Source organism: Pseudochaenichthys georgianus, chromosome 6 (assembly GCF_902827115.2).
Source record: "Pseudochaenichthys georgianus chromosome 6, fPseGeo1.2, whole genome shotgun sequence".
Lineage (NCBI taxonomy): Eukaryota > Metazoa > Chordata > Actinopteri > Perciformes > Channichthyidae > Pseudochaenichthys > Pseudochaenichthys georgianus.
Genome location: NC_047508.1, coordinates 23,414,046 through 23,436,348, shown reverse-complemented (window position 1 = coordinate 23,436,348; position 22,303 = coordinate 23,414,046). Strand labels below are relative to the sequence as shown.

The 22,303-nt window shown below is 41.3% G+C and overlaps 2 protein-coding genes across 2 annotated transcripts in view; one reads left to right on the top strand and one right to left on the bottom strand.

The window, feature by feature from the left end:
* Positions 1-22,303, bottom strand: part of c1qtnf13 (C1q and TNF related 13) — a 35,772-nt gene that overhangs the window by 9,493 nt on the left and 3,976 nt on the right. The gene's annotated exons all lie outside the window — the stretch shown is intronic.
* ube2na (ubiquitin-conjugating enzyme E2Na) lies at positions 4,692-19,469 on the top strand. Its single transcript, XM_034085957.2, has 4 exons — positions 4,692-4,827; positions 17,147-17,393; positions 17,779-17,919; positions 18,226-19,469. The coding sequence occupies exons 1-4, from the start codon at positions 4,798-4,800 to the stop codon at positions 18,270-18,272; spliced, it is 465 nt and encodes a 154-aa protein (XP_033941848.1). The 5' UTR covers positions 4,692-4,797; the 3' UTR covers positions 18,273-19,469.

Here is a 22,303-nt window from a genome sequence, read left to right as displayed (position 1 = left end):
TGCCAATCAAGGCGTCTCGTCCTCATCCCTGCAACAACTCGGACGGTGGTCCTCCTCCGCTTTCTCATCCTACATTCGCCCTGACCTCAATGCCGTGCTGGCTATCCAAAGGTCTCTCCAACCTTAAACAAATTGGTACGTATGCATATAACTGGTGGTGGTTCTTAGAATGTCAGCACGTATGTTGCCCCACGGCTCATGTTCAATTCTGCATATTTAAACCTGCATGTCCAGGCTGTAAAACCTTCGGGTTTGTATAACGTGTCCCTGCTAAAGCAGGTTGCCCGCAAAAATGTTCGGGAAGCCTCGCACGTTCCGGGCACCCGGGGCACTGGTCGGGTCGCTCGGTGCGTCCGGGTAGTCCCCGCTCACCCGGGATGCCCCGTACGTCCGGGACGCCCTGTACGGCCAGGATGCCCCCTCCGGGATGCCCCGTACGTCCGGGAAGCCCTGTGTGGATGCCCTGTACGATCCAGGATGCCCTGTACGGCCAGGATGCCCCGTATGTCCGGGTTGCCCTGTATGTCCAGGATGCCCCGTACGTCCGGGAAGCCCCGTATGTCCGGGTCGTGAAACCTCCGGTCCGTATTATGTTTCCCTGCTAAAGTCAGGTTACCCCGCACATTCGGGAAGCCTCGCACGTTCCGGGCACCCGGGGCACTGGTCGGGTCGCTCGGTGCGTCCGGGTAGTCCCCGCTCACCCGGGATGCCCCGTACGTCCGGGACGCCCTGTACGGCCAGGATGCCCCCTCCGGGATGCCCCGTACGTCAGGGACGCCCTGTATGTCCAGGAAGCCCCATCCGGGATGCCCCGTCTGTCCGGGATGCCCCGTACGGCCGGGAAGCCCTGTACGTCCAGGAAGGATGCCCGGGAGGCATCAGTCGCTTAAATCCTCACACGTATTAACCTCTCCTTTTCATCCATAGATTTCCGCTGCATCCCGCAAGGTAAGATTCACATTCAGTACTTCATCCTTCATTCTTTTGGGGGTTCATCGGAAATGGTTCTTCCCTTCCCGATTGATATCCTACTAAAACCTGGGCCTAATCGCCAAAACAACATTCATTCATTTGTGATGAACTGTCATCATTATGTTCCATTGATATAATGTGACCGATAATAAATATGTATTCCATACATCATGTCTCTCCTGATTGAAATGAAGCTTAGCGCAAGTTCAGACAGGAAGACCTAACACTCCGTATTGCGCGTCATGGCAATACTTGCTCCCTGCATCTAAATGACAGGGAGCGCCTCTCCTCAGCTAAACCTATCACGCCCCTCCATTTACAAGGCTAATCATCGCACCTGTTAACCCCTCTATATATGCTCTCCCCTGTTCTATCAGCTGTCTTCCAGGTGTCAACGCGCAACCCTCCTCCACCCCTTCGCCTCCTGCTTCCAACTCAGGGCCAAGCTTATCCTCCTCCCTTCCAACCGGACCTAACCACTTATCACCACCACCAGTGTCTAGACCCAGGGGGGTTCATCGGAAATGGTTCTTCCCTTCCCGATTGATATCCTACTAAAACCTGGGCCTAATCGCCAAAACAACATTCATTCATTTGTGATGAACTGTCATCATTATGTTCCATTGATATAATGTGACCGATAATAAATATGTATTCCATACATCATGTCTCTCCTGATTGAAATGTAATATTCAATCCCATACTTGGCGATTGAGAACATACATTTGTAACTTACCTCGTTTAAAGTACTTTTGTTGTAATACTATGGATTTATCCAATATCTCGCGGGCAGGTACATTGAAGAAGAAGAAGAAGAAGAAGAAGAAGGCTAACAAAAAGGCACAACACTGTTACTCTGTTTTTACTGACATGTAACATTTTATTTCACCTTGCTCTGTTTTTTAACGCACATTCAAAAACGGGAACATCTTCGGGAGTTTCAACCGGGTACCGGCCACCAAAAACGGGGACTTTGCCTGGAAAACGGGGACGTTTTGGTCACCCATCCGACTGTGTTTACAGCTAAGCACACACGCTAACATTAAGACTACAAGCTCACTTGGGGTTTAAAGTAACGTATTATAGCAGAAAGTTTAATACAGCGTATTTTTGGTATATTCATTTTATTATCACCTGATATATGGGATATGTGTTAAACTTGAATGGACGAGTCAATTTTTTCCTCTTAAATATAGAGAGGTTTTTTATATTAATTATTCATATAATGATGTCCCATTTTAAGTAGAAGTAGATTAGCGCAAATGGTCTTTTCTTCCACTTTTGTGTTATAATCAAAAGGTGTTTTTTTGGCTATTTGTGAGTAGGTAAGGTACAGTACAACCTGTGATTTCTGCCTTGAGTAAAATGATTACCCGTTGAAGAGTATTTTTCAGAAAGTCAGTAGAAGAGGCCCATGAGTCTCTTTGCTAATTATCAATGGTCTTTGCAATTAACAGCAGATGTACCCATGTTAAGTGAATTGGTAAGAGGTCAGAGGAACTCCAAGAGAGGGGCTTCCTCAGACATAATACAGTTAAAGTCTTGTTGGTTAGTGGTTCATATTCAGCATGCATTAGCTAAGAAACGCTAAAAATGTTGGTGCGTAAGCTGCATAGGGAAAAATGTATGTGCGCTCATGTGCAGACGTTAGTTAATTGGATAATTCATATCCTGCAAGACTCCTAAAGAGGCCATGAGAGGATGTGTGTTATTGAGTCACACAGTTAGAGTTCTGAATTATAAATAGATGTATGCATGTTAAGTGAGCTGACTTTGAGGTTAGAGGAAGTTCAGAGAAGGCCTTAGGATATAAGAACAGTTAACCTTTGTTAGTTAACTAATCCTAAAGATGTCATGAGACGCAGAGAGAAAAACATGTGACATTTGTGTGGTAGGCTGCAGGATAACATATGTGTGTGTTCATTACAGTGGCTATACATGCTGTATGATTACTGATCAACTGTACCTGTGTTTGTGTTTTATTTGATTCCTCTCTGTTTTATTCTTTCATGTTGTGCGTGCTAAATTGCCACAACATTTTGGAGTGGTTGGCTTAAACATATGTGTGTGCTTAATTACTCTGTAAGTAGGAGCAGTTTGCATGGCAGGAGACATCCTTATTTAGACACAGCATGTCAAGCATCTGGAAGGCTACATGTCTAAGATGTGTGTGCGTTAAAGATGTTTAAGGGGGATGTGTGTGCGTTCTGTCAAAGAGTCCTAGGGACACACACACACACACACACACACACACACACACACACACACACACACACACACACACACACACACACACACACACACACACACACACACACACACACACACACACACACACACACACACACACACACACACACACACACACACACACACACACACTGTAAGGAGATGGGGCGAACCAGGCGGAGTCAACGGCTGCTGACTCATTGCCTAGGGTTCGCCCAGAAGTGAAACCGTCCAATGGAAAACTACCAGCTCACTGTCTAGGGCTTGCCCGGGACCCCCTTGAAAACGAGATGGTGCATCTCAAGGGGTTTATCCCAATGAATAACATTTCTATATATATACAGTGGGGCAAAAAAGTATTCAGTCAGCCACCAATTGTGCAAGTTCTCCCACTTAAAAAGATGAGAGAGGCCTGTAATTTTCATCCTATAGGTACACTTCAACTATGAGAGACAGAATGGGGGGAAAGAATCCAGGAAATCGCATTGTAGGATTTTTAATGAATTAATTGGTAAATTCCTCGGTAAAATAAGTATTTGGTCACCTACAAACAAACAAGATTTCTGGCTCTCACAGACCTGTAACTTCTTCTTTACGAGCCTTCTAATGAAGTGAAATTAATGTACACGTTAATAAAGCATGCTTAGGGTATTACAAAATACTAAAAAATAATTGTACTTTCGATCAGTATACTTAATGACCACTAAGTATTGGCTAATTTAGTACGTAGTAGCGAAAGTGTACTTACTTGCAATTCACAATACACTTAGATTCAAGTACACTTTTAATAAGCACACTGAAATACCACTTTAAGTATTTCAGAAATAGTACATTTATTTTTAGTACATTGAAATTGAACTAAATTACATCTATTTTGAAGTACATTTTAAACATACTTTCAATTAAGCACAACAAGTAAAAGTATACTTGTATACACTTTTGTATACTTAAATTATATTTCTAATAAACTAAAGTATACTACTTTTTGACCTGGTACAATTTTGAGAGACTTGATTATTAACGTGTTTTGCTTATTTGTACTTCTACTCCACCGCAATTCAGAGGTTTTACTCCACTACATTTATTTTAATACCTTTAGTTACTTTGCAGATTTTGATTAATAATGTGAAATATAATCAACACTACACCTGGAGTAACATTCACAAGCTATCCTGCAGTATACAAAGTAATTAAAACTAGATGCACCTTTACCAGCTTTAATAAACATGTTAATGCATCAATAATTATAATCAAAACATATAATATATTATTCTGAAATGGGCCTATATCTGCATAATAAGTACTTCTACTTTTGGTACTTTAAGTATTGAAGCTAATACTCTTGTACTTTTTTCTTAAGTAACATTTGCAATGCATGATTCTTACTTGTGGCAGAGTATTCATACACTCTGGTACTTGTACTTTTACTTAAATACAGGATCTGAGTACTTCTCCCACCTCTGAATACATTCATCACATTAACTGCTGCGTTGCTCCATCATGCCCTGCCATGACGCAGAGAACCCGGAAGACGTGTGTTTGCTGTCAATGCCAGCGACAGAGGACTGAGAGCTGAAAACCCGCATTTAAGACAAGATGACAGGACTGCCCCGCAGGATCCTTAAGGTAACTATTACACACTTTAAACAGCAGCAAAGGTCCATTTTCTGTCAGGGTGGAAACTCTACATACACTGTCTGAACTCCCGGTGCTGGTTCACAGTTTTGTTTGCTAACGTTAGCACCTAACACGCTAAAGCAACTTCCGTTTCATTCTTGTGCCCAGATAGCGAAACACTTTGGGGTTAAAAATACACCAACCTTTTGTGTAAACGGCGCATGGATGTGGTCTGTGTCGGGACCATATCTTCCAAATGTAGTTCTCAGGCACAACAGTGTTCTCTAATAGCCCTTGCTCAGATCGTGGTACTGACTGAATAGCTGGCTAACAATGCTAACAGTGCTAGCAACGGCTAGTCTGTAGCTTTGTTTGTGAGTGAATGATAATAAAACAACAGGAACAAGCTAAAGCGACCCTGGTAGCCTGATGATCTCTGTGTCATATTTTGCATACATGAATTTAGCTCGGCAGGGATAATCGCCTTTTATAATCTTTTTTTTGTTTGTTTTTTCGCATAGTTTAGCCTTTTCATTAAGTGAAGTTCCTAAGTATGTACCATGTTTTATACATAAATGCGGTTTCCCATCCTTAGTGAGTATTCACATAACAAAGTATTATAGATGAAACGTTTGATACTTGAAGAAAATCACTTCCACTGCAGGCTTAGGCCCCTGACTCCATGTGGCAGCATCAGAAAGTGATGTTGGCCATATCCAAAACGAGCTGCTCAGCATATAATAGGTTTCTAAAGATACAACTCAATTACTAGCCTAATAAAAAAAAAAAAGCAATCGCATCATAACTCAAATTTCTCAGAAAATATGATGGGAAATAATTTGAAGGAATATCTTTTCAAGATAGTGAATGGTGATGTTTTTATTTACTTTACATTACCAATGAGTTAATTGCAATTAACACACTGGACTCAAATGTTGAACCTTCAGGATACAAGCTTATCTAAAATGTATGCTCCTTTACCCTAACGGCCGGTCTACACTACAGGCATCAAAAAATCTTGAAGCTGGGCGTGTCTAAGGCTTGGCGATTTCTCGCGACCAACAACCAATCAGGAATCTCCCGCCCGCCCCCGGCATACAAAGCAATAGCAATGTTAAAATGAAGTAAACTGGATATAAAATCCCCAAACAGGCGAAAACCTACTAGTTTCATCCACTGTCTCTGCCACCTCCCTCCATGCCTCGCTCCTCCGGTTTGTATCCCGGTAGATGAACAGAGACTGACCATACAGCACTGGGTGATTCACTACCGCTCCATTTTTTTGAATATGAGGAAATGACCTGCGTACTCTCTCCCAGCATACACGCGGTTTGATTGGCTAGCGCTTGTACTGTCAGATTTGCATACGCATGATTTGATTGGCTGATGCCAAGCATCGAGCCTCAAAAGTTGAACATTGCTCTACTTTTGATGCTTGCAAAGCCACGCTCCGCTCCCCACAATGCAGTTCAGCGAAGATTCAAAATCAACTACGTCACCCCATTCAAGTGAATGGGCGAAGCGTTGAAAGCATTTTTCGATGCCTGTAGTGTAGACGGGCCGTAATAATACACATACAAAAAAATGTGTAAGATTAACTTGGAACCAAAAAGTCGATTCAAATAAATGTAGTCATTCACCCATTTTATCATCTTTATTGTTCTACTCCTGCGTGCCAACACCTAATGATTCCTCTCTAACTATTGGGGTAATGTTATAACTAGGGCTGTCAAACGATAACAAATTTTAATCAGATTAATCACAGCTTAAAAATGTATTAATCATGATTAATCACCATTCGAACTATGTCCAAAATATGCCATTTCTTTATGTATATTGTTGTGGGAATGGAAAGATAAATGAAAGAAGGCGGATATATCCATTTAACATACAGTATCTATGTTTATTATAACATTTTTCTGCATATCAAAATGAAAGACAACCCACACACCTATCAATCATCAAACCGTGGGGTCTTAATTCATTACGTGTTGATTTCTATCAACGGGGGAGTACTTCAGGAAAGTCGACAGAGGGGGGGGGGGGGGCTAGTGGAGTACTTCGAGCGTTGTGATCAGCTGTTTTAGCGCAGTTCTCCAGTGATGGGGGGGAGTCTCCCTCCGCAGCCAGTTGGCGTAGTTTTGGCAGAGTTCCGTTGTACAGACCGACGTTAACAGCAGCCCTGTCTGTGCACACGGAGACCGACTCTGTCGTCCGGTGATCTAACCGCCTTCTGGAAAAGCTTCACAAGTACGTCGGTACGCAAATGCGCTTTGTGACACAAGTGACGGTACGCATGTCAGATTGCACATAACCTGCGTACCAGTTATGTGCACCCCTGTACCAGAGCCATATTATTACTATTATATGGCTCTGCCCTGAACTACAGCAAGAGTATTCTCCGTCGGGACTTCCTGCAACAACACCACGCCGTTATCAAAGATGTTCTATTGAGAAGACGATCACTACAAAAGTTCAAAACAAAAGTTTTCAAAACCGTGGCTACTGAAATCAATCTTACTAACTGCTGTCTGTGCAATTTACTCCGCGAGTTGGCAGACTTTATTTTGCTTACTTTAACATCATTTTTCATGGTGGGGCTAAGCCATTTCTTGGTATGGGTGCAGCCTACCCCAGCCATACCCTGGCGCTGCAACTGGTGGCACGTATGGGGCGGGCCATTCTGCACATGCGTTAAATGCGTTAAATATTTTAACGCAATTAATTCAAAAAATTAATTACCGCCGTTAATGCGATAATTTTGACAGCACTAGTTATAACGTCTAGGTTATGCATTCGTGTATACATTGTCAGTAAACATAGCAACACCTTTTTTTTTTTTTTTTAATCCTTTTACTTTCCCTTGAAATGTTTGTTCATTTTGCACTAGTTATTTAATTTATTTAAATAATTAGTTGTTAAATACTTAACAAATGCTCAATAGTTAACACTAGTCAAGTATATACTTTAGGTATACAAAAAATATATTTTACCACACTGAGGATTTATTCATTTTATTACCAGAAAACATGCAATATGGTCAAATATGCTATGCTATATGCTATATCGCCCAGCCATAACAGGGACATGAATGATGTTTGAGATCAGGCTGCACAGGTGGGTGAGTCAGAAGGTCACAGACTGGTGTTGGTGGGAAAAGGTGGACGTTTTGGGAACAGTACTTAGCGGACGGAGCCCTTGAGCCCTCGGAGCGTGTGACTGGGACTGGGAGTCCCTCTCGTCTGTGTTTTCACTGCATGGTTTTGTCTGTGGGTTATCTGAAACATTTCAGGAATCTCACTCCCAGTTGCATTCAGGAAAGGAACGGCAAAAACAAGAGTGCCGGCTGTTGGCATGCTTTACTTCATGCTGTTTTCTCATGCATGGATGTTATTTATTTATTGTTCTGTTGATTTCAGGCATGAACAGAACAGGGGGATTATAGGTAGGGATCGACCGATATGGCTTTTTCAAGGCCGATACCGATACCGATTATTAGTAATCAAGGAGACCGATAACCGATATTTGGAACCGATATACATTTGCAGTAAAATCAGAAAATCTATAGTGTCAAAATGTAGAATAACACAAACTCCAACACAACTTCTTTGAAATGCATTTAAGCATATATTATGTTTAATGCACTTTTAAACATCTTACAACTGGTTTCCTCTCTGTGCCCTTTTCTTTAGTGCAGCCATCTGCAATGAGTTAGAGAGAGAGACAAGAAGTGGGGCTGCAGGCTGACATGCTTAACTAACAATAATGCTTAATTTATTATATCAAACCAATGCCTGTCTGTCTAGCATAAAATCCCAATAAGCTGCTAGCAACTGCAAAACACTAGTGCTAGCTAATGTTTTGCAAACTATTAAAAGTGAGGCTATTACAGTAGACCTAACGTTAGACTAGTAGCCTCACTTCTAATATTTTGCTAAACATTTGCTAAATACATTAGCTAATGAGCTTCACATATCAACCTGAAAAACTGCGAGGCTCCACTCGCAGCCCCCCCCCCCCCCCCCTCCGCTGCGAGACGCTGCACGCTGACTGACTTCCCGCGTCTCTGTGTAACTGGGAAGCTGATAGAATTGGATCAATAGATTGTGCTGTTTTTGCAACTTCAGCATAGGGGATTGGGATGTTTATTGAACTTCGGCTTTCAACTGATTTACCTTCGAAACACATGTATGGCTCTGCCGCTCAGCGCTGCTGCTCGCCTCTGTCTGTGTCTGCGTTCTTCGCACCTGCCTGTAATCTGAGAAGGTCCCGCCTCTATGGCTGGCTCCCGCCCGGAAAATCTTCAGTGTTGATTGACACTTCAGTAATAGCCTATCAGATAGCGCTGTGGGCGGGACATTGCACGTGTACAGAGAGTGGTGACTGCAGACAGAGAAACGGCCGCATCAGAGCCAAAGTGTTATCGGCAATTTTATAAAAAAAAAGGCCGATACCGATAATCGGTCAAACGAGGAATATCGGCCCCGATAATCGGTCGACCCCTAATTATAGGTTTTAAGATTGTGAATGTACATTTAGAAAACAGTTTGGAGAATGGAGACCATAAAACAGTAGCTCAAATCAAGCAATCTAAATAGTTCATAGCCTATATATAGTAGCTGCACATCACTGCCATGACGTCCTATTCCTTTGCACTTTTAATACGTTTCTGTTGTCAAATGCATCTATCAGGCGTGTCACTCATGCTGCCTCATGCCTACCACAACAGATATCAGATACCTGCTCCTCTTTCACTGTAGAGGTGTGTTCTTCTGTTAGTCACATGGCTGACACTGAGGATCTTTGCTACAGTGGTTGTTGGAAATTAAAGTAATGGCCGACTGTGGAGCTGTGTCTGAGACAGTGTCACCTCTAGATGACAGTTACAGTGTGCACAGAGATTCAGCATTTTGCCTCTACTGCAGGCAACGCCACCCTCCCCCCTGTGTTACAGGATACAAGCCAAGCAGGCAACAGTAAACCTTCAACCTGCCATCTATTGTCATGTCTGGTTAGAGAATAATGGTGACTTACAACTTGTTTGCAACTCTCAGTTGTTGGCAGAAGAATAATAATTTTGAATAAATAATTTTAATCAACAGGTTTTACCTATATGTAATTAAAAATCCTAAGGAGGATTCACCTAATTCTGGGGAAGGTAGTTGTTGGCAATACACTTCCTTATCCAGCAATTGCAAATGCTGCCTATTCTGCTAAGACAAAGCAAAGTCTGACTTAATCATCACGAGAGTTTGACAATATATGAAAATGGAGAGAAAATGTTTAGAGCCCTAAAGCGTTCACTCTTCCTACGCTGTCATTGGAGGCAGTCGCAATTTCTACAGGCTCGCACTTACCTGTTAGCATCTAGCATATGTTAGCATCTAGCTCTCCTGCTTACAAACTTGTAGCCATCCCTGCTTATACAAGTAGTAGTTTTAGTTGTCTGCGATCTGCGGAGGCCTACTCCCACCTGTCGAGTACGGCTGTACTGAGGTGTTTTTCCTCCGGAGACGTCGCGAAGAGATGGAGCGGCTCCACCTGTTGCTGCAAGCGATCTGCGATTTACGGAGGCCTGCTCGTCGCGAAGAGACGGAGCAGCACCACCTGTTGCTGCCTGCGATCTGCGATCTACGGAGGCCTGCTCCCACCTGTAGAATACGGCTGTACTGGAGAGGTTTTTACCCCAGAATCGTCGCGGAGAGACGGAGTGGATCCACGCTTCGGGCTTGGCCTGCTTCCACCGGGCGTGTGCTGCTGTGCGGAGGAGGATTTTACCACCGCTGGGGCCTGCTTTCCACCTGTCCTGGTTCTGCTGTTGCAGAGGCCTGCTTTCACCCCGGGGATACCACGGAGGGACCGGAGCGCTTCCACGCTGCTGTTTTCACCTGTCCTTTGCTGCTGTGCTGATTTTGCTCCAGGAACATCGCGGATACTGTGTGCTGGTCTGGGAAAATGGCCCATATCGGGATTCTGCTGTGCCTGTTAACTGTTTTGGACTATGAGAAGATCTCTAGTCATTCTGAAAACTCTACTGGATTCAGGTCTGTTCTGCCACCCGCAGTGGGCATCCCCTGCAAAGGTTCGGATGTGTTGCTCAAACAATTACCGGTTGCCTTGTCACAGACAATCTGCTCGACAAAATATGTTTGTCTTTTTTGTTTTCCTGCGATGATGGTTCTTCAGGACTGCTTCTTAAGCTCTAATCACACTCTCGCAGACTTTTCCGGTGTTTCTAAATTAGATGACAATGTATGTGTGTCGTTTAAGAGGAAAAAATGCCTGATTTTTGTTGTTGTTATTACTGTCAGGAAATGTACAACCTAACCCTGGTCCGCCCAGTAGTAGTAGTCAGATCGCTACTCCTATTGATTTTAAAGCTAGGTCTGGGTTGGGTTTCATCCACTTGAATGTGCGCAGTCTGTTAGGTAAACTAGATTTTGTCCGTATCTGGGCAAAATCGACTGACGCTGACATCATTGTTTTATCAGAAACATGGCTAAACAAATCTATTTTGGCCTCTGACATTGCCTTAAATGGTTTTAATGTGTACCGACCGGCCTAATAAAGGTGGTGGCGTTGCCATTTATGTTAAGAATAAGTTCAGTGTAACCACATTAGTTTCCAAATCGATTAGTAAGCAATTTGAATTATTAGCCATAAATATAGAAGTGGCAAAGGGTCAACAGGTCATGGTAGTGAGTTGTTACAGACCCCCCTCAGCTGGCAAGGACTCCTTGTCTTCGCTAGCAAATCTTTTATCACAACTAGACTACAAGGAAATAGTGCTACTTGGAGATTTTAACTGGGACTGGTTAACTGCCGTGTCAGAGGATTTTAAAATCCTTTGTATCTCATTGAATGTTACTCAGATTGTTGACAGTCCTAGTACTCGCCCTAACATTAAGTCCCCTAATAAATCCTCCCTAATTGATCTCATTTTAACTAATGTTCCCCATAAATATTCATCTGTGGGAGTATTTGCAAATGATCTGAGTGATCACTGTGTTGTAGTCACAATTAGGGACACTAAGGTCCAAAAGGTTAAACCTCGCATTATCATTAAGAGAGACAAAAAACATTTTGTGGAGCAGGGTTTTGTGCATGATCTGTTTGATTTTGATTGGGGTAAAATCGATCTGTGTGCTGATGTAGAAACCGCATGGTCTTATTTTTATCTTTGTTTTATGGAGATCATTGATAGACATGCACCCCTGCGTACATTTAGAGTAAAGGGACGAGACAATCCTTGGTTTTCTGCTGAGCTGTCTAGTCTCCTTCATGAGAGAAACAAGGCCTGGGCAAAGGCTAGGAAATCGGGCTCAGAGGTAGAATGGCTGCATTTTAGGCAGCTAAGAAATAGCTTCACTTCTCATGTCAAAAGTGCTAAATCAAAGTACTATCTGTCAGTAACCACAAAGAATCTGAATAATCCTGGAAAATGTTTGGAAGCCATTCAATCGTTATCCACCGGTGATATCCGTAATGAGCTACCTCCGTGCATTACCACAGCATCTGGCACTATATCGGACAGGGCTACTATGCTAAATTGCTTTAATGAGCATTTTGTGTCCTGTGGTTCTCTATTTGATTCTGTCACTAACTCTGCTTCTGTGAACACTACAATATGTGACTCTGAAAAACGTGTGTTGGAAAACCCTTTTAGTTTTACCCCTTTTACTGTTGATGTTGTTCGTGAAGCTTTAACCAAGTTAGATCCTAAGAAACCGGCTGGTCCGGACAACGTAGAACCTTTCTTTTTAAAGATAGCTGCAGATTTTATTGCTCCACCTCTTACTACTCTTTTTAACCTCTCCCTCAGCACAAATGCAATTCCAAAAGTATGGAAGTCAGCGTATGTCCTGCCTTTTCTAAAAGGAGGGGAGGCCACCTTATTAAATAACTATAGGCAGATCTCTATGTTGTCAGTTCTGGCTAAGGTTCTTGAACGCTTAGTGAGTGAACAGGTAAAGGAGTTTTTATGTACAAATGACATCCTGTCTAAACATCAGTCAGTCTTCAGAAAGCAACACAGCACCATCACTGCCACAATGAAAGTGGTGAATGATGTGGCGAGTATTTTAGATAATAAGCAGAGTTGTGCAGCTATATTTATTGACCTTTCAAAAGCGTTTGACACCGTTGATCATCGCATCTTAAAGCAGAGGCTAGCCAGTATAGGCATATCCAGCCATGCAGTGGGTGGTTTGTAAACTACCTCTCTGAAAGGTCCCAATGTGTTCATTTTGATGGGCTGTCTTCTGAGTGGTTGAACATTGCAAGTGGTGTTCCCCAAGGTTCTGTTTTAGGTCCACTTTTATTCTCCATCTACATCAACAGTTTAGGTGAAAATGTGGATGAAGCTACTTTACATTTTTATGTGGATGATACCGTCATGTACTGTGCAGGTCCCTCCATTAAGGAGGCTGGTGTTAAATTACAGGCTGTTTTTAACATTATTCAGACTCAGCTCTCTGAACTAAAGTTTCTTTTAAATGTTGAGAAAACCAAGGTAATGCTCTTTTCTAAAGCTAAAAAGACACCAGAGCCTGTTGTAGATATTGTAACTACGCAAGGAATAAAACTTGAAGTGGTTACCTGTTACAAATACCTTGGTATCTGGCTTGATGATTGTCTCTCTTTTAAACTTCATGTCAATAACCTGCTTAAAAAGCTGAGGGTTAGGCTAGGGTTCTTTTTCAGAAACAAGTCCTGTTTCTCGCTTGAGGCCAGGAAAAGGCTAGTCACTGTGACCTTTTTACCTGTGCTGGACTATGGGGATCTGGTCTATATGAATGCACCTGCCAATTGCCTGGTCAAGTTAGATGCTGCGTATCACAGTGCACTGAGATTTGTGACAAACTGTAAAGCATTAACCCATCACTGTACCCTGTATGCAAGGGCTGGTTTGCTTTCACTAACTGTACGGAGGCTCAGTCACTAGTACAATTTTATATACAAAGCCATGTTAGGGAAACTTCCATCTTATATCTGCTCCCTGATCTCACGGAGAATTGTAAGTGGCTACTGCCTGAGATCGAATGCTGTGGTTTTATTAAATGTGCCAACTGCTAGGACTGTCTTAGGGAAGACAGCTTTTAGATGCGTAGCTCCTCTGTCTTGGAATAGTCTGTAAATTAAATGTAAACTGAACAATCTGGTGCCACTAAATGTTTTTAAAGCTCGGTTGGATGCTAGTCAATCAGAAGCTATTGGTACCTGTTTATGGATAATTATGTAAATGATGCTGGATGATGTCCTTTTGTTGTTCTATGTATGTGTTTATGTTTCATGTGGAACTACTTGAGCAGGTCTCCCTTGAAAAAGAGATCAATGATCTCAATGGGATTTATCTGTATAAATAAAGGTTTGAAATAAATCAAAGTGTATTATCTCAGATGGCTTCACAGGCCCTGTATTTGGCAAAGTAAACAAGAAAGAAAAAACAAAAAGGTGATAGTCTTCTAGAGCAGGGGTACTCAAATACAAATCTTAAAGGTCCAAAAAAATGTTTCAATAAGACAAAGGTCCATTTATTACGGTCATTCAAACTTTTAAACAATTGCAACAAGATTCTTAACACGAGGTTGCAAAAACAAAAATAATCTGTTTGCAGCAGTTTTCATTGTTATTGTGTCTGTGCTTGATCCCTCAGAGTCGCAGTGTAAGAGCTGCACAGTTATGAATAAAGGCAGCTGCACTCTTTCGCTGCACTGCTTTATAAATGTCTTGCCCCCTTGTGTGTCCACTGAGGTTTGTCAGGCCCAACACATCTTCAACAAACTCCCCCTTTGCCTCATCATAACGACTCACAAACACCAGCAACTGAGCATTGTCAGTGGTGTCAGTGGACTCATCCACAGCTAAGGAAATGCACTGTGCATTTTTTATTCCATCACAAAGCTGATTAATCAAATCACCAGCCAGTATTTATGTTCTTCTGGTTGCTGTGGAATCTGAGAGGGGGATTTGCTTGATTTGACCTGTTATTTCCTCTTTTTGTTTGCCTTCAACATGGTCTCCATCACTTCAGTCATGCGTTCTTTATACTTCAGTTATTATCCAGTAGAAAGTCCTTACCTACTGGCCTAGTTCAATCAAAGTGGTTACTTTTTTTTGGCTGGGCAGTGTAGTTTTACACACTGTCTTGTTTGACTTTCTCAGGACTTCAAACTGTTTTTTGGGGGCAGACCCCCTCAAAGAAACAAATATATTTACACACGTAAGGTCATCATCTTAATAGTTGTGTATGCTCATCCGTGAGCAGAGCATCACGTTGACGTGTATTACAGCTGAATGCGGCGATTACCATCTTGTTCAGCAAAACGCCTCACAAACGTATTAAGATCAACAGCTTTAGTGCGTTTTGATTCAATGCTGAGTACAGCCAAACTGACAGTCTCTTCTCTGTCAGTGTAGACCGCAAATACCTCATTCCTTCAGTGCTTGGGTAAGAATGCTTCTCGTTTTGCGCCGTCCCGTTCAAATTAAATCGCCGTCAATCATATGTCCACGCTCGCGCCAGGAGCGGGGGAGGGGTTACATGACGTGCATCTTGTGCTGCATTCACTTGCACTCGGACATTAGAGACTTTTTCTCATAAATGTCCGATGAGCCACAACTTTTCTTTCAAAACAAAGCTGCCAACTGGGGTGGCAGCTGGGGTGGCAAGGCCTATTTTTAGGGTGTCAGTTGCCACCCCGGTAGGTGAAACTAGGCTCCTAGCTACAGTACAGATTAACTAGATGAGCTGTTAACTCTCGCTCTGAATCTTTTTTTTTTTAAACTCTCTCTCTGACTCTGACAGGTTGAAAGAGACACACACATATTTCCCACACGCATTCCGCGAAGACCTGTGCCTCTGATTCGCAGATTGTTTGGGGGGGAAAAAACACTGACGGGATGCTGAATGTGATTGGACCAATGCGTTGACAGACACACACAGACAGTGGAACAGGACATGCAGAGCGCTATTTGCAGTGGACATAGTGGATCATTTTGACTCGTTGCGTTATGGCGATGTCTCGCAGATAATACATATGAAAAGTATAATTTGCTCAGAGTCCAGAGACCGTTGTGGTTCGGTCCGGATCCGGACCGGAGTCCGTACTTTGAGGATGCCTGTTCTAGAGTATCATTGTTGTACTTTGAAATTAATGACTAGTACTCCTACGGGTTACTGCATAAAGTGTCTATGCCTGTGGTTTCCTGGGGAGAGGGGCTGAGTCATTGTTTCTGCTCAGAGTTTGATTTAGCGCCATGATGCCGTCGGCACGGGATTCGCAGAATGTGTCATAATGACTTAAGAGTGATCCCGGTTGAGCTGGTTTGCATAAAATAAAACCAGTTTCCAACAGTGCAGTTATCTGTAATGCTACATGAGACATTCCTAGATGTTACAAGCCACAGTTGTATTTGTAGCAGAAATAATGTATTACTTATAAATTATGAAGTGTCAGCACTCACTGAAGGAGATGCGCTTGAAATGCTACTTCTAAATGTGTACTAGGGCTGCATGATGTATCGTGTCGTGACGATAATCGCGATATGCGCATGTGCGATATTCACATCGCGTGGACGTGCGATTTTTTTAGGACTTGCAATATTAAGTAAGCAAATTTACTCAAACACGTCATGTTACAATTATTTTTCTGCTTGCTACAAAAGGAAAACTTGCGCGGCTCTCATGTCAGGGGTACTTGAGTGAGTGACATGCAGGCTCTGCATGCACAGCAAATCACAATTAAATCTTCAAAGCAAACAGACCCGGTGATTAAAGGTAAAAACACTGAATAAAGTAGTTTCATGTGTTTCTCCAGGGCAGTTCGGCGATGCTAACCGAGCTTGCGATGCTTGTTGCTCTGATAACTTAAGATCCAGACGTCCGTGACTAAAATCCTTCGTCCGGTTAAATATAGTTAAAAAAATACCAATTGTATAGCATTAAAGTTCAAGAAAGGATGGTTTGCGGGAAAAAAACGGTCTTTTCTTTAATTCCTGTATGTTTTCATATCGCAATATATATCGCTGGGGGGGGGGGGAAATCGCAATGTCAGTTTTTTTCAATATCGTGCAGCCCTAATATGTACGGTGTGACAGATGCTTTGTGCTGCATCTCTTTTAAAAATCTAACAACTATCAAGGTTTTATTTCCAGTTTCATTTCTTTGTGCACCTACTCTACCTTCACGCTAGGAGTTGCATTCTTCGCTACAATATTTAGCAGTATTGTGGTGATAACGATGCGTTTTGCAGTGCAAGGTTAAATCACTTGATGTTACTGATAAATATTATTTAGGTTAATGTCTTCCTGTCTCTTTCTGTGCCAGGAAACTCAACGCCTGATTGCAGAGCCTGTCCCAGGCATCCGGGCTGAGCCAGATGAAGGCAATGCCCGCTACTTTCATGTGGTCATCTGTGGACCTCAGGACTCACCTTTTGAGGGGGGTGTTTTTAAACTGGAGCTCTTTTTACCAGAAGAATATCCCATGGCAGCTCCTAAAGTACGCTTCATGACCAAAATATATCACCCCAATGTTGACAAGTTGGGAAGAATCTGTCTAGACATTTTGAAAGGTAAGTCAACACTCTGTGATGTAACAGTTTATGCTTGGCTAGCTGTGTGTGATTTACATTGTGCATAAAGGGCAGGTTTTCAACTGACAGAAAGTGTTTATTTTCCCCTGTTCTTTCTGTTGAGTCAGGCTTGTTACTGTAGAAACAGCGCTGTACGTTCTGTCCTCTGATGTTCCCCTGTGAATGAAGTGAGGGATTTGCCAATTTTATCTTGCTCAAAAGATCAAGGGCCTCTTATGTTACACTTGTGACCCCTGACTGAAACTTTTCGCCAATACTATTGCACCGTCTCTTCACTCCTGCAGCTTTAAAAAAAAAAGATCATCCCTCTGCTTTTCCTGGCCTCAATTAGACTTTTATTAATCCCTGTTATTTTATTTTTCAGATAAATGGTCACCAGCTCTGCAGATTCGTACAGTGCTGCTATCAATCCAGGCATTACTAAGTGCACCCAACCCTGATGATCCCCTCGCAAATGACGTTGCAGAGAAGTGGAAGTCCAATGAAGTTGAAGCCATAGAAACAGGTGAGGGCTCTCATCTGGCTGTGTTCAACAAAGGGTTTTAAATACATTGTTCTAACATTGAGTAATGAACCATATTTGTTACCTGAGGTCATTGCTGGTTATTTCAGTAATGGCAACCATAAATTCTAAAATTGAATTTGCAAGCAGGAATGAGGCAACCTGGTTGATCTCCCCCAATGTATTGTTTACAAATATATAATTACATTTTGTGATCATTTTGTTTAATTTGGAGGGATGAGGGATTTTGTAAATGTGTCTTAATGCAGGCTTTGAACAAACCACTTTTTGTTTTCTTACTCTTTCCAGCCAAGTCATGGACCAGACTTTATGCTGGAAGCAGAAACGAGGTGTAGAGCAGCCCTACAAGTGGAAATCAAGTGTGAACACAACTCCTCATGTTCTGCCTCCTCCTACTTCAATTACATTTAAAGGACACAGTCTTAAATATATATAAACATATATATATATATATTATAAAATAAACGTGAATATATTGTAAAGGAAAAAAAACTCCTGCTGACAATTGGTGATTTAAATGCATACTAGTAATGAAATTACTCGTCTTTTTCCGTACTTACTACTGTTCAAATGCATGAGCTGAGATCTACTCACCTGGCTTTCTTTGTCCATTGACTTTAGAAAGCTTTCGCCAACTGCTGCTCTGACAAGCATGTTGAGGGGGGGAAAGGGTGTATGTGTGGGGGGTGGGTTTTGGGGGCCCTGGAGTAGTGGAATGGGTGGAGATTGACTAGATGTGGTTAACATTGTATAATCTTAACATTTATTTTAACTTTATTTCCTTGTGTTGCTGCTTTTTTTCCAAGCAGCTAACTAGCCCACTGTATGTTGACCCTCAGCTGGAGGCCATCCAGAGTTGTGTGCTGTGTAGATGGCCCAACTGGACACATAATCTATCGTAGCCGTGCTTCTTCACATTTAGCTGCATTGAAAACAAAATGTTATGACTAAAACCCAAACTGAGCCTGCTACTGTCACATTAACTGTTTCAACCACTCTCAATGTAAACTCTAGGCTTGTTGATGGCGTGGGAGAGTGAGGAGGGCAGAGAGGACATTGTGGATCTTTCCTTAGTTTTAGCACATATGTTTTATTACCATATCATGTCTTTTATATGTGAATCTTTCTTACTATTGCCATACTAAGTACTCTGCTTTCTCTCTGTATGCCCTCTCAGTTTAATGCTATAAGACTCAGTGGTTTACTTGGCATTTATTTCACAAAGCGGCGGTTACATTTGAGCGGTTAGTTGTTTGATGACCTGGTGGTGGGCAGGGTGTGGTTGGTGGGTGAGGAGATGCTGCGCTGTTACGGGATCAAACTCCACAACATCATGAAGGCTTTCACTCAATTGTTTTGACTGTTTTTTGGCCTTAAAAGTCTGTATTTAATTTTGCTGTTTGTAAATTCATTCTTTCTATCAATCTGGGAAGGAAGTGTTTTCCTGCTCTCAGAATGCTATGAAACAGTCCATCTGCATACCTTTTATGTTCTGTAAATAAAATCTGTTGATTAATAAATGGTTGCCTGGGTGAAGTTGTTTATGGTGCACAATCATGTCCTTTATTTTAAACCTTTATTACTTTTTACTGTAGGCCTACGTGGATTCTGTGTCCTCACTTATTCCCATCATAGTTCAACTCAACTTGAGATCTTATCATCCTCAATACGTGAAAACACATTTTGGAGTCTGTTTGAAAAATGAGAGTACAAAAATAGTTAAATAAATGTAGTAGACTAGAATTAGAATTTTCTTCATAAATATTGTAAAATAGGATAATAAAAGCAGCAAACCTATAATTTATTACATCACTTGATTTATATTGTAAATTCCAATCACTATAGTTATTTAGACTGTACATGGGAGGCTCTGAAAAAGGGAAATATAGTCACTATAGTTGATTTACTACTGAAAAAGCTTTAATACTATTCGGAACAGTTTAGGCTGCTTATTTTATCTTGTAAAGTGCTCATTACAGTAAAAAAAAGTGTTTCTAAATGACCAAAGGCACACTTGGGTTGATGAAAAATTAAAATGCCCTTATTTAACATTGATTAAATTATGCCTTTTTTAGATTATTACTGATTGACATCATTTTTATTTTCTGTGTTTTTAAACTACTGGTAATTATAACTATTAAGCTATTTATAGTATTTCATTAAATTAATTGGAAGTTGTTTAAACTCAGCTTGCAACCTGTCTTTTTTTAATCTATTTATTTAAACATGATTCTGTCCTCACCATCAAGTAGGGGAGACCAGGGACAGTTGTAACACTTTTTGGGGTTTCCCCAATAAGTAAAAAAACATTTACATGAAAATACTATACAGTATGACGTTAAAAAAAGAATAAAGTTTAAATGGGGAGTGATTTGTAAAATATCCATAAAGAAATAGTAAATCTGTTTACAGTTCTGTTTCAAATGGGTGTTGAGAGATGTATCCAGATATTTTCATTTTGCTCTCAATGTGCACCAGATTCAGATTGATGCTTTTAACTTCACTAATTAACAAAAACAATCTTCCCGGGGGAGCATGCCCCCGGACCCCCCTATGTGAGGTCCACACACCACCTATAAAAATAGCACTTTACCCCTGCTTACACCTATATGCCGTGAGCTGATTATCAAGCCTTCATTGTAACAGTCGCGGGTACACTGTGTATTTGCGTGGGGATTGTTGCAGTCAATTCAACTGTAGCACCCGGGACATTAATGGGAAACCCTGAATGTGTGAGCTCCTCAAACGTCACGCTACCCCACAGCACCCCCAAAAGAAATCTCTGGCGCCGCCACTGAGCCTGCAACCCCGTTTTGAAGAAATGTGCAGTGCAAAACAGGCTCATTGCAGACACTAAAGCTGTGATAAGACACTTTTTTTTAAAGGAAGGCTCACGTTCATATTGATGTATTTTAATAAATGTTAACTTGGCCCATTACGTGACTGTTTGTGTTGTTGGTGCCCGACTTTTTTTTTCTCCAAAGGGGGTGCCTGACAGAAAAAAGTTTGAGAACCACTGCTCTAGCTTGTTTGTGATTGGAGATATTTAAGGCGTTACAACTGTCCCTGGTGTCCCCTACCTGGTGCTCCTTTAAATTAATATTTTATTGTGCAGAGTTGTGAGCTGTCTGGATGTGATGATGCATTTTAATTATAAATTTTAAAAGCAGTTTTTGCACATGCCAACCAGTGGCGCCTCCAGAAATTGTTCATAGGGGTGGCCAAATGGGACCACTGAAAATCTTGGGGTGGCCCACCAAAACCAAGAATTTAATTGTTGTAAAAGTATAGACTAGATGAAAACAATGGCAAAGAGATTCACCTACTGATATACTTTGGTTTCTTATTTTACATTTTCTGATACTATTCATCTGAAGTGAATATAATACGGATAGTTAACATTTTACTTCAAACAACATTTAAAAGAACCTTGTTTTGTGTTATGTATACATGTGTTGGTGATTTATTGTTTTGTTTTTTATATAGTTGTTCTTTCCTTTTAAAAAGACGAATACAGCTTAATTTAAACAAGTTCCTTTATTGTAAGGCACACAATGTTCAGCATTCTCAACACATACAATACACAACAGCAAAAACTCAAGGGGTATAGAATGGTAAATACATAATGTGATTGAACACAAAAACACCATCTATTATTGACCTTTATAGCAAATTCAAAACATTATAAATGATACAAAACACCACCTTTTAGTATTAGACAGAAAATAGGTGACGAGACATATTTCTATTTTATTTAGATTAGGCCACTGTGGTGAGAGTAATACATATAGCTTGTATTCCATTTGTTTTGCATATGTATATTTATACTTTATAAACAAACTGGTTACCCTTTTTTTAAATTAGCATACAGAACATTATGAAAACAAACTTGACTAATGGTCGGCTCAGAACACAGAAGAGGAACAACTGCATAGATTCTCGTTTCATTTTGAAGGAGCTGCAGACCTAAAATGTGTAGAAGACTTAAATGATTACAAAGGTCACAATCACATTAATAAAACTGTAGTTTCACTTTTACAAAACAGAGTTCCACATGTACTTTCTAGCATGTATCAGACAAGTGAGGAGATGGGCCAGCCATCTCCTCACTTGCCCTATGCTGCTGCTCCCCTGCCAGCTCTGTCTCTCCTTTACTCATCTTCTTCTTAAAATAAGAAGAGATGTCTGTTGACTTTCTCTTCATTTTCTGCAAATTGACATTACACACAGCAGTGATTAATAGTAGCCTACGCATTACACCAGCCCAGCATACCGACATCAGCTGACGTTAATTTAGCAAGTTAAACTAACGCTAAGCTAACTTGGATAGCTGCCAAAGTGTGTTTACAGACAAATTATACCTGAA